Source organism: Diaphorina citri, unplaced genomic scaffold, assembly GCF_000475195.1.
Source record: "Diaphorina citri unplaced genomic scaffold, Diaci psyllid genome assembly version 1.1 scaffold2873, whole genome shotgun sequence".
In the NCBI taxonomy this organism is placed as follows: domain Eukaryota; kingdom Metazoa; phylum Arthropoda; class Insecta; order Hemiptera; family Psyllidae; genus Diaphorina; species Diaphorina citri.
Genome location: NW_007380286.1, coordinates 13,680 through 26,714, shown reverse-complemented (window position 1 = coordinate 26,714; position 13,035 = coordinate 13,680). Strand labels below are relative to the sequence as shown.

General features: G+C 39.0%; 2 protein-coding genes across 2 annotated transcripts; both read right to left on the bottom strand.

Annotated features, from left to right (window-relative positions):
* Positions 1-200: 200 nt before the first annotated feature.
* Positions 201-5,842, bottom strand: LOC103519663 (cGMP-specific 3',5'-cyclic phosphodiesterase-like; the record flags this gene model as incomplete). The annotated part of the gene is made up of 5 exons (XM_008484752.1): positions 5,810-5,842; positions 4,863-5,081; positions 4,329-4,481; positions 1,590-1,715; positions 201-290 (listed from the first exon to the last, which is right to left on the bottom strand). Coding segments are annotated over exons 1-5 (621 nt in total), but the record flags the coding sequence as incomplete, so codon positions are not given.
* Positions 5,843-6,524: 682 nt separating this feature from the next.
* Positions 6,525-11,090, bottom strand: LOC103519662 (cGMP-specific 3',5'-cyclic phosphodiesterase-like; the record flags this gene model as incomplete). The annotated part of the gene is made up of 5 exons (XM_008484751.1): positions 6,525-6,689; positions 7,127-7,345; positions 7,727-7,909; positions 9,154-9,243; positions 11,001-11,090. Coding segments are annotated over 5 exons (747 nt in total), but the record flags the coding sequence as incomplete, so codon positions are not given.
* Between the last annotated feature and the right edge of the window lie 1,945 nt (positions 11,091-13,035).

The window sequence follows — 13,035 nt, the reverse complement described above, 5'->3', positions numbered from 1 at the left end:
CCCTGACGGAATTATGACTTTACTTGAAGTTTAAGTGTAGGATAATACCAGTAGCTACCTAAGTTATAGTAGGTATCAAATTTCTAAATATGAAAATAACTTTTACTCTTCACTGTAACCATATTTAGATATTTAAAATGAACCTTCACAAAGTTACTGAGGTATCAAATTACCAACATGATTGACAACAGTAGACTCACCTGATTGCGTTCAAACTCGAGAATAGACATCTCAAATAGTTGAGCATTTTGTATTCCAATCCCGCAGAATGTCAGATATCTTTGAAACACCTGAGACATAAACACAAAGGAAAATCAACAATTTTGTAAAATGGCCGGAAACCAACAGTGAGTGCCCTGGCGAAAATTCAACGATTTCGGACATTTAGCTCTTTGACTATTCTGGTCCACATTTTGAAAGGGAAACCTGCAATATTTTAGCGAATTCGACTGAAAGGTAAAATCTTATATTTTTCTCTAGGATCCTTTATTAACGATAATTATTTAAGTTTAGTTACAAAATCTTTCTTCTCTTTTCCTCTCATCCATCTCTCTCTCTTATCTCCTTCTTTCATCTCTCTCACACAGGTATTCTCCCCACCACCGAAATTTATTGAAACAAGTTGACAATTTTGTTTGGAAAAGAGAGAGAGAGAGAGAGAGAGAGAGAGAGAGAGAGAGAGAGAGAGAGAGTGAGAGAGAGAACGGAAAAAAGTTTTAGAAAGGCACAAGGTAAATACTTACAGAAGGACACAAGGAAAATGGCCTTTGATCATTTAATTCACAGGGGAATAGAGGGAGAGAGAGAGGGGGAAGAGAGAGATGGAATAAGAAAGGTAAAAAAAAGTTTGTAAAATATAGGTATGTATAGATAATATAAAAATTGAGACTTTCGAACAAACGAGACAAAAAAGAAAGGCCTCTTTGATCATTCAATTTATAGAAAAATAGAGGAGGGGGAGAGAGAGAAGAGAGAGAGAGAGAAAGAGAGAGAGAGAAAGAGAGAGAGAGAGAAAGAGAGAGAGAGAGAGAGAGAGAGAAAGAGAGAGAGGGAGAGAGAGAGAGGGTGAGAAAATTTACACGGTTGATTAATCGTGTAAAAGTTTTCATCCTGGAAAATGTTGAATACCTATTTGTGGGTAGAGCAGAGGTTTTTCACTCAACTTCAACTAAACAGTAGATAGGTCAAAAGGTAGGTAGGTACTCTTGTTAAAGGTAAATTAGACAAAATGAAAACACTTGAGGAGGTCAGATAACGTTTAAGAGTTCAATTAACGGGACGCCAATTTTGGAGTTGCAAAAACTCTCTATTGCCTGCGATGATCTCGAAACCATGCAAGTGACCGGCTGGTGTTCCAAGGTAAAAGATAGGACAATGTGGAGGCTCATTGTGGAGAAGGCCCGCCTCGGGTTGTAGTGCAGTTTGGTAAGGTAAAGCACCGTTTCCAATTGGAAAAAAAAATCGTGTCGTGAGTAAGTGGGAACACTCTCATTTAATACCTGAAGGACGTGCGGAAAAAATCGGACGAAACTTACGATAAGTGGGAACTAGCCTTTGGTTAACTGGGAACATTCTGTTCCATGACTTACCTTCTGTTTGGCCATAAGCTTGCAAGCATTCTCATACATCTGAGTGTTATGGATACCCAGACCACAGAATATGGCAAACGCCTCGAATATGGACACATCGCAGTCTGTAAACGGCTGTCGAGTTACCTGAGAAACCACAATAAGAGATGTGAGCAAAGGTGAGTTTACACGCTCAAGCCATTTGCACAAACTGGCTTGCGCAATAGATGGTCATCATACAAATTTCTACAGGACGATTGAATATTGGAAGGGAAAAATATGTAGAATAATAAGCAAAAGAGGAAATAGGTTAAAGAAGAAAGGAAGAGGAGAAGAGGGAGGGGAGAGGGAGGAAGAGGAGGAGAAGAAGAAGAAGAAGAAGGAAAAGGCGAAGCAGGAGGGCTTTCATCTCTCTCACACAGGTATTCTCCCCACCACCGAAATTTATTGAAACAAGTTGACAATTTTGTTTGGAAAAGATAACGACCAAACTTTACACCTCGTTTTCATGTAGGTACTGTTAGGGAGGGAGGAAGAGGAGGAGATAGGTAGATAAAAGGAGAGGGAGGGAGGAATAGAAAAGGAGGAGAGAAAGGTAGAGAGGGGAGAGGTGTCTTTACTTTTCTCCGAAAATTTTAAAATTTTAAATTGGTGAGTAAAAAACTTTTCCTGTATAAATTTTAGGGTGGGGGGAGACTGAAGTCATATTTTGATAAGAAACGTTGTGGCGTCACCAAAAGCCTCAGTCCTCCCCTAGAATATGGCAAACGCCTCGAATATGGACACATCACAGTCTGTAAACGGCTGTCGAGTTACCTGAGAAACCACAATAAGAGATGTGAGGCGTGAGCAAAGGTGAGTTTACACGCTCAAGCCATTTGCACAAACTGGCTTGCGCAATAGATGGCCATCATACAAATTTCTACAGGACGATTGAATATTGGAAGGGAAAAATATGTAGAAGAATAAGCAAAAGAGGAAATAGGTTAAAGAAGAAAGGAAGAGGAGAAGAGGGAGGGGAGAGGGAGAAAGAGGAGGAGGAGGAGAAGAAGAAGAAGGAAAAGGCGAAGCAGGAGGGAGTGTTTTATTGACATTTGACATGTTTCTAATCCTGCTGAGCTGCTGAGACATGTTTCTAATCCTTCCATCCTTCTAACTGACATTCTCTTGTAAAATTAATTGTTCTAAATGGAATTCCAACTGTGAACACAATAACATGTCGAAATGTGTTCCAAATGAATCCTTCCATCCTTCTAACTGACATTCTCTTGTAAAATTAATTGTTCTAAATGGAATTCCAACTGTGAACACAATAACATGTCGAAAATAATGTGTTCCAAATTTCCAATCCAACAGAGGGGGAGGGAGGGTGAGAGAGAAAAGAGAGAGGGGTAAATTTAACTAAGGTCTTATAGAATTAGAAAGAGACAGGACAGGAAAACATGACTTCCTGATGGAATTCTCTTGACGTTTATTGAATCTGAACTAGACCAGTCCACCATTGAACACCGGAGCTAAGAAACGTCGGGCATGGTGAATATATGACAGGATTAACAGGATGTTTGACAGATGAGGATAATCGAGAGGGGACCTTATTGAAATTTACTCTACTTCCAAATTCTGCTCTCCAGTCCGAGGGAGTCCCTAGTCCCTCATGAATCGGCTTTGATCACGGAGGGTATCTGTCATTGACATCTCTGCTTCTCTCCTAGTCTCCTATATGGGCCCATGAGATATCCAACAGAGGGGGAGGGAGGGTGAGAGAGAAAAGAGAGAGGGGTAAATTTAACTAAGGTCTTATAGAATTAGAAAGAGACAGGACAAGAATACATGACTTCCTGATGGAATTCTCTTGACGTCTATTGAATCTGAACTAGACCAGTCCACCATTGAACACCGGAGCTAAGAAACGTCGGGCATGGTGAATATATGACAGGATGAACAGGTTGTTTGACAGATGAGGATAATCGAGAGAGGACTTTATTGAAATCTACTCTGTTCCTAAATCCTGCTCTCCAGTCCGAGGGAGTCCCTCATGTTAATCGGCTTTGATCACGGAGGGTATCTGTCATTAACATCTCTGTTTCTCTCCTAGTCTCCTATAGGCCCATGAGACTCTGTCTCTGTCTTCGAATTCTAATATTACCCAAAAGCACGCGAAACAAAAATAAATACCTACAACTGAGAAAGGGCGAGCAAATGAGAGGAGAGAAGAAGAAGAAGAAGAAAGAAGGGGAGAGAGAGAGAGTAATTTAATCAAACAAAAGTAAAGCTTACAGCTACAGGATTCTTAGCTAATTTGACTTTCATGATTTCCTCTTGCTTTATTTATCATACTTTCTCCTTTATTCTACCTTGTCTTCGTGTTGGAAAGCATTTTGTAAGCTTAATGCTTAGTACAACCTCAAGAGACCTACATCACATCGTGTTGGGAAATAAATCTTCAATTATTGTATTCAATCTTAGGTAAATGTTAATCTATATACTCGTATAGCTCGGGCGTAGTTGGAAAAGTACTGTATCAGTAAATGTAAAACACATATAGGTACTTAATCAGGGAAAATTCAAAGGAATTGATTGGGTTGGATACAGTTTGGAACTACATATCTCGAATTTTCACTCATTATACGTGTTTTAAGGTGTGTCCACACATATGTAAATCGACGACCGGTCGACTATGTCTGGACACACCTTAACATTTACTCATGCTCAAGTTTTCTCTTTGTCAGCGTTAGGTTCAGAGGACCGCTAATATCTCACCTTATTGATAAGTTGGGCCACTCCTATGACTGTTTTCTGTCCGTTGAAGATCGGCATACATAGGATACATCGTGTAGTGAAGTCACTCTCTTCATCTTCATCATTACACACCTCCTCCCTCATCCAACTCGGCACATCCCCTATGTTGAGAATCTGAAACACAACGTCCACACATTACTTAGAAATTTGATAGAGGTAACTGCAACTGCTAAGGTCTTATCGTCCGAAAGCGAAGAGAGAAGAAAGGCAGGATAGCCGTTCCGAGAACGAATCTTATCCGTTCAGGAAAAAATCCACCGCAGGCGCGCGGCAATCAAACTCGCGACCTAGCTCTCACAAGGCAGACACGCTACCCTCCAAGCTATGTAACTCGGCTGGCACTGGTAAAATTAGGTACCAAATGGGGAGGAGTTATTTATTGAGTTAAAATAAGTTTTTTTCCCCCTTAATAAACAACGTTCCTACTACTCTCTTCCAATTAATCCAGGTTTTCTTAGAACAATATAACCCCTTCCCTATCTCCATCTCACTCACCTGTCCAGTAGAGGCCACATATTTAGCGATGGTTGCCAAACGGGAGTGTGTGTTGCATACAGTGTTGCCAGGTGATTTGACCAGGGCCTCTCCACCGGGTCCCCCTAGTTCAAACACAGTGGAGAAGGCAATACTAGGGTCCTCAGGGGTGTGAGCCAGGATGTCTTCAATATCTACATTGTTACTCTCTCGACGGCACAGTGGCTTCCGCTCTGATATCTGCAAGAAAGAATTCTTTATTTTTTTAAAAAAAAAAAAATCATTTTTTTAAAAATTTTTAAAAAAAAAAAAAAAAAAAAAAAAAAAAAAAAAAAAAAAAAAACGATTTTTCAAAGTTCTGTGGTATGTCAAAAATGTGTATAGGTAAGCTCCTCAATCCTTTTTCCTCCTAAAGAAAAATAAAACGGGAAAAAATAGCTTCTTAAAGATCCCAAAAAACGCAACTCCGACTCGACTGTAAGTTTTGTCCCAAAATGATTTGCTTAACCCTAATGGAAATTCAGCTAAATACGACCCCTTGAAAATACTGTTAACTGCACAGTCACTGAGTCAGATCCTGCAACATGTAACTTCTTACTCTTCAATTCCTTATTTGTAGGTATGGAGAAGTAGGATCTGACTGAATACTCTGAGTAGTCTACTCAAAATTGAAATGAGTAGTTCTTTTTTATATTACCCAAAAGCACGCGAAACAAAAATAAATACCTACAACTGAGAAAGGGCGAGCAAATGAGAGGAAATCTAATACTTCTATACGTTATGGATAACGTGTAGAATAACCATGATGTTTGCCAACCTCCGGAACGGAGACGGCACCTCAAGAAGAAAGAAGAAGAAGAAGAAGAAGAAGAAGAAGAAGAAGAAGAAGAAGAAGAAGAAGAAGAAGAAGAAGAAGAAGAAAGAAGGGGAGAGAGAGAGTAATTTAATCAAACAAAAGTAAAGCTTACAGCTACAGGATTCTCAGCTAATTTGACTTTCATGATTTCCTCTTGCTTTATTTATCATACTTTCTCCTTTATTCTACCTTGTCTTCGTGTTGGAAAGCATTTTGTAATCTTAATGCTTAGTTGCTTAGTACAACCTCAAGAGACCTATGTACATCACATCGTGTTGGGAAATAAATCTCTATTGTATTCAATCTTAAATGTTAATCTATATACTCGTATAGGTCGGGCGTAGTTGGAAAAGTACTGTATCAGTAAATGTAAAACACATAATGATTTCCTCTTGCTTTATTTATCATACTTTCTCCTTTATTCTACCTTGTCTTCGTGTTGGAAAGCATTTTGTAAGCTTAATGCTTATAGTACAACCTCAAGAGACCTACATCACATCGTGTTGGGAAATAAATCTTCTATTGTATTTTTTTAATCTTAGGTAAATGTTAATCTATATACTCGTATAGGTCGGGCGTAGTTGGAAAAGTACAGTATCAGTAAATGTAAAACACATATACTTAATCAGGGAAAATTCAAAGGAATTGATTGGGTTGGATAGAGTTTGGAACTACATATCTCGAATTTTCACTCATTATACGTGTTTTAAGGTGTGTCCACACATATGTAAATTGACGACCGGTCACACCTATGTGTGGACACACCTTAACATTTACTGATGCTCCAGTTTTCTCTTTGTTTTGTCAGCGTTAGGTTCAGAGGACCGCTAATATCTCACCTTATTGATAAGTTGGGCCACTCCTATGACTGTTTTCTGTCCGTTGAAGATCGGCATACATAGGATACATCGTGTAGTGAAGTCACTCTCTTCATCTTCATCATTACACACCTCCTCCCTCATCCAACTCGGCACATCCCCTATGTTGAGAATCTGAAACACAACGTCCACACATTACTTAGAAGTTTGATAGAGGTAACTGCAACTGCTAAGGTCTTATCGTCAATCTGAAACACAACGTCCACACATTACTTAGAAGTTTGATAGAGGTAACTGCAACTGCTAAGGTCTTATCGTCCCGAAAGCGAAGAGTCGTTCCGAGAACGAATCTTATCCGTTCAGGAAAAAATTCACCGCAGGCGGCAATCAAACTCGCGACCTAGCTCTCACAAGGCAGACACGCTACCCTCCAAGCTATGTAACTCGGCTGGCAATGGTAAACTTAGGTACCAAATGGGGAGGAGTTATTTATTGAGTTAAAATAAGTTTTTTCCCCCTCAATAAACAACGTTCCTACTACTCTCTTCTATAATATTAATCCAGATTTCCTTAGACCCATATAACCCCTTCCCTATCTCCATCTCACTCACCTGTCCAGTAGAGGCCACATATTTAGCGATGGTTGCCAAACGGGAGTGTGTGTTGCATACAGTGTTGCCAGGTGATTTGACCAGGGCCTCCCCACCGGGTCCCCCTAGTTCAAACACAGTGGAGAATGCAATACTAGGGTCCTCAGGAGTATGAGCCAGGATATCTTCAATATCTACATTGTTACTCTCTCGACGGCACAGTGGCTTCCGCTCTGATATCTGCAAGAAAGAAAAAGGGTTTTCAAAGTTTGGAATGTCAAGAATATGTACCTAAATATAATTTCCTCCATCCTTTTTCCCCTAAAGAAAAATGAAATGAACAGCTTCTTAAAGATCCCAAAACCAAAAACATAACTCCGACTGTAGGTAGTTTTGCCCTAAAATGAATAGCTGAACCTCAAGGGGAATTCAGCTAAATATGACCCCTTGAAAATATTGTTGACTGCACAGTGACTGAGTCAGATCCTGCAACATGTAACTTACTCTTCAACTCCTTATATATGTAGGTATGGAGAAGTAGGATCTGACTGAATACTTTGAGTAGTCCACTCAACACTGAAATGAGTAGTTCTTTTTTAACTCACTCATTCACTCACTCACCACTCGGCCAGGTCGCTCTAGTATTCTCTCTAGATGAGATGCCTCACTAGTTTCCGACTTGAGTAAGAACACAGCACATCGCTCACACTTGAGTAAGTCACGAGCTTCAGTCATGATTTTGGTGACCAGGCACTCCAGATTACTCTGCTCTTCAAATATACTCCGTGCTAGCTTGAGTAGTATCTGATGGGGAAGCAAAAACATCAGGTTAGGTATAAGCAGAATCTAGTAATTATTAGGTACATAGGCATGTATTGTATCAAAAGTTGTAGGACAAAGTTAGAGTGCGTGTAGGGGAATAGTAAACGCTATTCCTGGGATTTTTCATGAAAGAAAGAGAGAGAAAGAGAGAGAGAGAGAGAGAGAGAGAGAGAGAGAGAGAGAGAGAGAGAGAGAGAGAGAGAGAGAGGGAAAAAGATAGTTTTAGAAAGGCACAAGGTGTAAATACTTACAGAAGGACACAAGGAACAATGGCTTGTCATTTGATTCACATTATAGATGCAGAGGAGAAGAGAGAGAGAGAGAGAAAGAGAGAGAGAGAGAGAGAAAGAGAGAGAGAGAGAGAGAAAGAGAGAGAGAGAGAGAGAAAGAGAGAGAGAGAGAGAGAAAGAGAGAGAGAGAGAGAGAAAGAGAGAGAGAGAGAGAGAAAGAGAGAGAGAGAGAGAGAAAGAGAGAGAGAGAGAGAGAAAGAGAGAGAGAGAGAGAGAAAGAGAGAGAGAGAGAGAGAAAGAGAGAGAGAGAGAGAGAAAGAGAGAGAGAGAGAGAGAGAGAGAGAGGGTGAGAAAATTTACACGGTTGATTAATCGTGTAAAAGTTTTCATCCTGGGAAATGTTGAATACCTATTTGTGGGTAGAGCAGAGGTTTTTCACTCAACTTCAACTAAACAGTAGATAGGTCAAAAGGTAGGTAGGTACTCTTGTTAAAGGTAAATTAGACAAAATGAAAACACTTGAGGAGGTTCAAAGTTGAAATTCGAAATATCATTCTTCTTGAACTATACCTACGTTTACAAGTTGTTGGTAAACTGTAAACGGTAGGTAGAAGAATTAAACTAACATCAAACTTTTAGAATTAGCAAAGATTTCTAGTTTAGAATTAGCAAACTTTTAGAATTAGCAAAGATTTCTAGTTTAGAATTAGCAAATATTTCTAGGCTCGGTTTGAATCCCGGTTTGAAAGGCGGAACTCCCTGACGGAATTATGACTTTACTTCAAGTTCAAGTGTAGGATAATACCAGTAGGTACCTAAGTTAGTAGGTATCAAATTTCTAAATATGAAAATAACTTTTACTCTTCACTGTAACCAGTGAAGAGTAAAAGTTATTTTCATATTTAGATATTTATTTTAAAATGAACCTTCACAAAGTTACTGAGGTATCATGGTGAATTACCAACATGTTAAGATAATTGACAACAGTAGACTCACCTGATTGCGTTCAAACTCGAGAATAGACATCTCAAATAGTTGAGCATTTTGTATTCCAATCCCGCAGAATGTCAGATATCTTTGAAACACCTGAGACATAAACACAAAGGAAAATCAACAATTTTGTAAAATGGCCGGAATCCTACAGTGCCCTGGCGAAAATTCAGCGATTTCGATGTCGGAAAATTTTAGGGAAAAGCTGAATTTTTCCCAGGTGATAGAACACGTTGAGACGTGTTTTCTCCTAAAAGTCCCCGGGGATCATCCTTGTGCTTCCTCACTATAGCTACTTGAAGGTAGCTGTGCAAGCCTTTGGGAAAATGCCGATATCTTCGAAAATATTTATCCGAATTGGATGATTTTTTTCCATTAAAATCTAAACTAAACGGACTACATTTTCACTCCCGGTAGTTTTTCAATAGGGCCCATAGATTTAGATGTTAATGAAAAAAAAGATCAACCAGTTCGGATAAGTACTTTGAGAGATATCGGCATTTTCCCAAAGGCTTCCAGAGCTCCTTCAAGTAGCTGTATCTGAGGAAGTACAAGGATGATCCCCGTGGACTTTTAGGAGAAAACACATCTCAACGCGTTCTATCACCTGGGAAAAATTCAGCTTTTCCCTAAAAATTTCCTACATTTGGTGTTTTTCCCTTTATTTTATCTGAGCTATTAACCCCCTCTACTACTCTACTGTGTGAGCCTCACCAACGGCTAACATTAAATATTCTTGCTTTGCGTATTGCATAACCACAGTTATTATTAGGCAATCATACAAATCTTACAGTTATTTTGTGTTTTTCTCAACTTTTGAACTCTCCTCTCTCTCTCTCTGTCTCAGCGGGTTTTGTTAAATTGTTTACCTGCATTCTACATAAACCTTTACATATTACCTATGCGATAAAAAGAGAAATAGGATTTTTCTCATCTACCTAATAACTACTCAACATAAAAATCAGAAAATCACCCAGTTCAATCTCTGAGGTAGGTAGGTATAATAATAGCTCTCTAGGTACCTAGGTATAATAATGGCTATCTTCTATTCAAATACCACTCCCATCATCACTGAAATTCCCCCCATTATGACCCTATTGGCAACTTGCCAAAACTTCTCTCCTGTTTTTGTTTGGGTATAATTCTCTCTCTATATTTTTTTTATGGTTATTATTTTTCTTTTACTGAGAACTGTAACATTCAGGAACGAAGTTACGATAAATTTAAAGCTGACAAAGGTCTAAATTTGAAGTAAGCAAACTTTCGCGGTTTTCCCCCAATATTGATGAAATTGAGTAGAAATGTTCAAACTACAGTAAATCGGAATTTGCTCGTTTTGTCCCCCATTGGAATTTATTAGGATTCCTGTGAAGTTATTTTTGTCATTTTCCTGATTGTGGCCTGTAATTCTACAAATTACACATAAATGATCTTCATATTCAAGAGAACATTAGTAAAATTTTTGTGTAAGTGTAGGTAGTTATAAAAGTCTCTTTCTCCATCTTCCTCATCCTTGAGGAGGTTCAAAGTTGAAATTCGAAATATCATTCTTCTTGAACTATACCTACGTTTACAAGTTGTTGGTAAACTGTAAACGGTATAGGTAGAAGAATTAAACTAACATCAAACTTTTAGAATTAGCAAAGATTTCTAGGCTCGGTTTGAATCCCGGGGAAGGCGGAACTCCCTGACAGAATTATGACTTTACTACTTAAAGTTTAAGTGTAGGATAATACCACTAGGTACCTAAGTTAGTAGGTATCAAATTTCTAAATATGAACCTTCACAAAGTTACTAAGGTATCATGGTGATAATTACCAACATGTTAAGATAATTGACAACAGTAGACTCACCTGATTGCGTTCAAACTCGAGAATAGACATCTCAAATAGTTGAGCATTTTGTATTCCAATCCCGCAGAATGTCAGATATCTTTGAAACACCTGAGACATAGACACAAAGGAAAATCAACAATTTTTGTAAAATGGCCGGAAACCTATTACAGTGCCCTGGCGGAAATTCAGTGATTTCGGACATTTAGCTCTTTGACTATTCTGGTCCTCATTTTGAAAGGGAAACCTGCAATATTTTAGCGAATTCGACTGAAAGGTAAAATCTTATATTTTTCTCTAGGATCCTTTATTAACGATAATAAAATTATTTCAAGTTTAGTTACAAAATCTTTCTTCTCTTTTCCTCTCATCCATCTCTCTCCCTTATCTCTTTCATCTCTCTCACACAGGTATTCTCCCCACCACCGAAATTTATTGAAACAAGTTGACAATTTTGGTTGGAAAAGATAACGACCAAAGTTTACACCTCGTTTTCATGTACTGTTAGGGAGGGAGGAGGAGGGGTAGATAGGTAGATAAAAGGAGAGGGAGGGAGGAATAGAAAAGGAGGAGAGAAAGGTAGAGAGGGGAGAGGTGTCTTTACTTTTCTCCGAAAATTTTAAAATTTTAAATTGGTGAGTAAAAAACTTTTCCTGTATAAATTTTAGAGTGGGGGGAGACTGAAGTCGTATTTTGAACAGCTGATGTCGGACTTTATTTACTAACTCGATGTTGCCCCAGCCGACTTCCAACCCAGAATGTCTTTTGGTTGCTCTGGTAGACACACTTGAAACTGTTTGTTTATTTGGCGGTCACGTCCACTTCTAGGTCCAATGATCTCTTCTATCTGAGTTGGTGAACGCAACCTTCGGATAAGATTGTGTTGCTTCCTCCGACTCGGCTCTGGGATCATTGAATCATGAAGGTGGACTCTCTACTGGTAGCGATGATATTCGTACGACAGCTCTTCCGCCTAACCCCATCTACCCCTCTCGCTCTTCCACCTAACCCATGCCATGACGTATTCTAGAGCCTGATATTTCCAGCATAGCTCCACGCGTTTCCATTCATTCATTGAAAAAAACACACCACTCTACTGTATATGCTGGGAAAATATAGGAAGGGAGAGAGAGAGAGAGAGAGAGAGAGAGAGAGAGAGAGAGAGAGAAAGAAAGGAGACAGACAAAAAGGGAGTAAAACATGAAAGAAAGAGGAGGAGAGACGAAGAAAAAATATAAAATGAGAAGGAGATAAAAGAGAAAGCGAGATAGGAAGGGGGATGAAAGAAAAGGAGAGGGAAATAAAGGGAGGAGACAGGCATGAGAGAGAGAGAGGGAGAGAGAGAGGGAGAGAGAGAGAAGAGGGAAAAGAGAGAGAATTTCTATAGAAATGGGAAAATAGTGTGTCTACTTGATACGTGTAGGGTGTAGGTAATAGCTAACTGAAAACTATTGTTAAAGGCGAACAGAGCTTCAAAAGGGTATAAATTGCCATAGAATAGTGATTATTACAGGAACAGAAACAAGAATAGGGACTATACCTACATACGTACTCAGCTACATAACTCTATGATTAGAATTACAAGGCGAGAAAAGCTATATGTACGTCTATTACACAAAGTCCTTGTGTTTATTGTCTAGTGATCAGTAGCGGCATTTCTATCTGGAGGTACGTATAGTAGAAGTGTAGAACTAGCAGAAGGTACTAATTTAAGAAATTTATTAAATAAGGATTAAGGGAATTTTAAGGGATTTAAAAAAAAAAAAAAATTGAGGGACTTCTGGGATTTTTTTGGCTTTGTCTGGGATTTTTTGTGGTAGCCCCGTAAGAACACTGATCTGGACAATGGCGTACTGTTGGCTTTTCCCGGTACTAATCAGCTTGGGTGAGGATAATGTGAGTAGGTGGCTAGCTTGTCGCCAAATGGAGAATAAAACCCCCCGTCACTATACAAAGTATAAACTTTAGCTGTCAGCCTAGTTAGTAGTTAGCATGTCTGCCTTCTGCCTTGTAATCGCTAGTTCGCGGGTTCCAACAGGTATGCTACGCTATTATC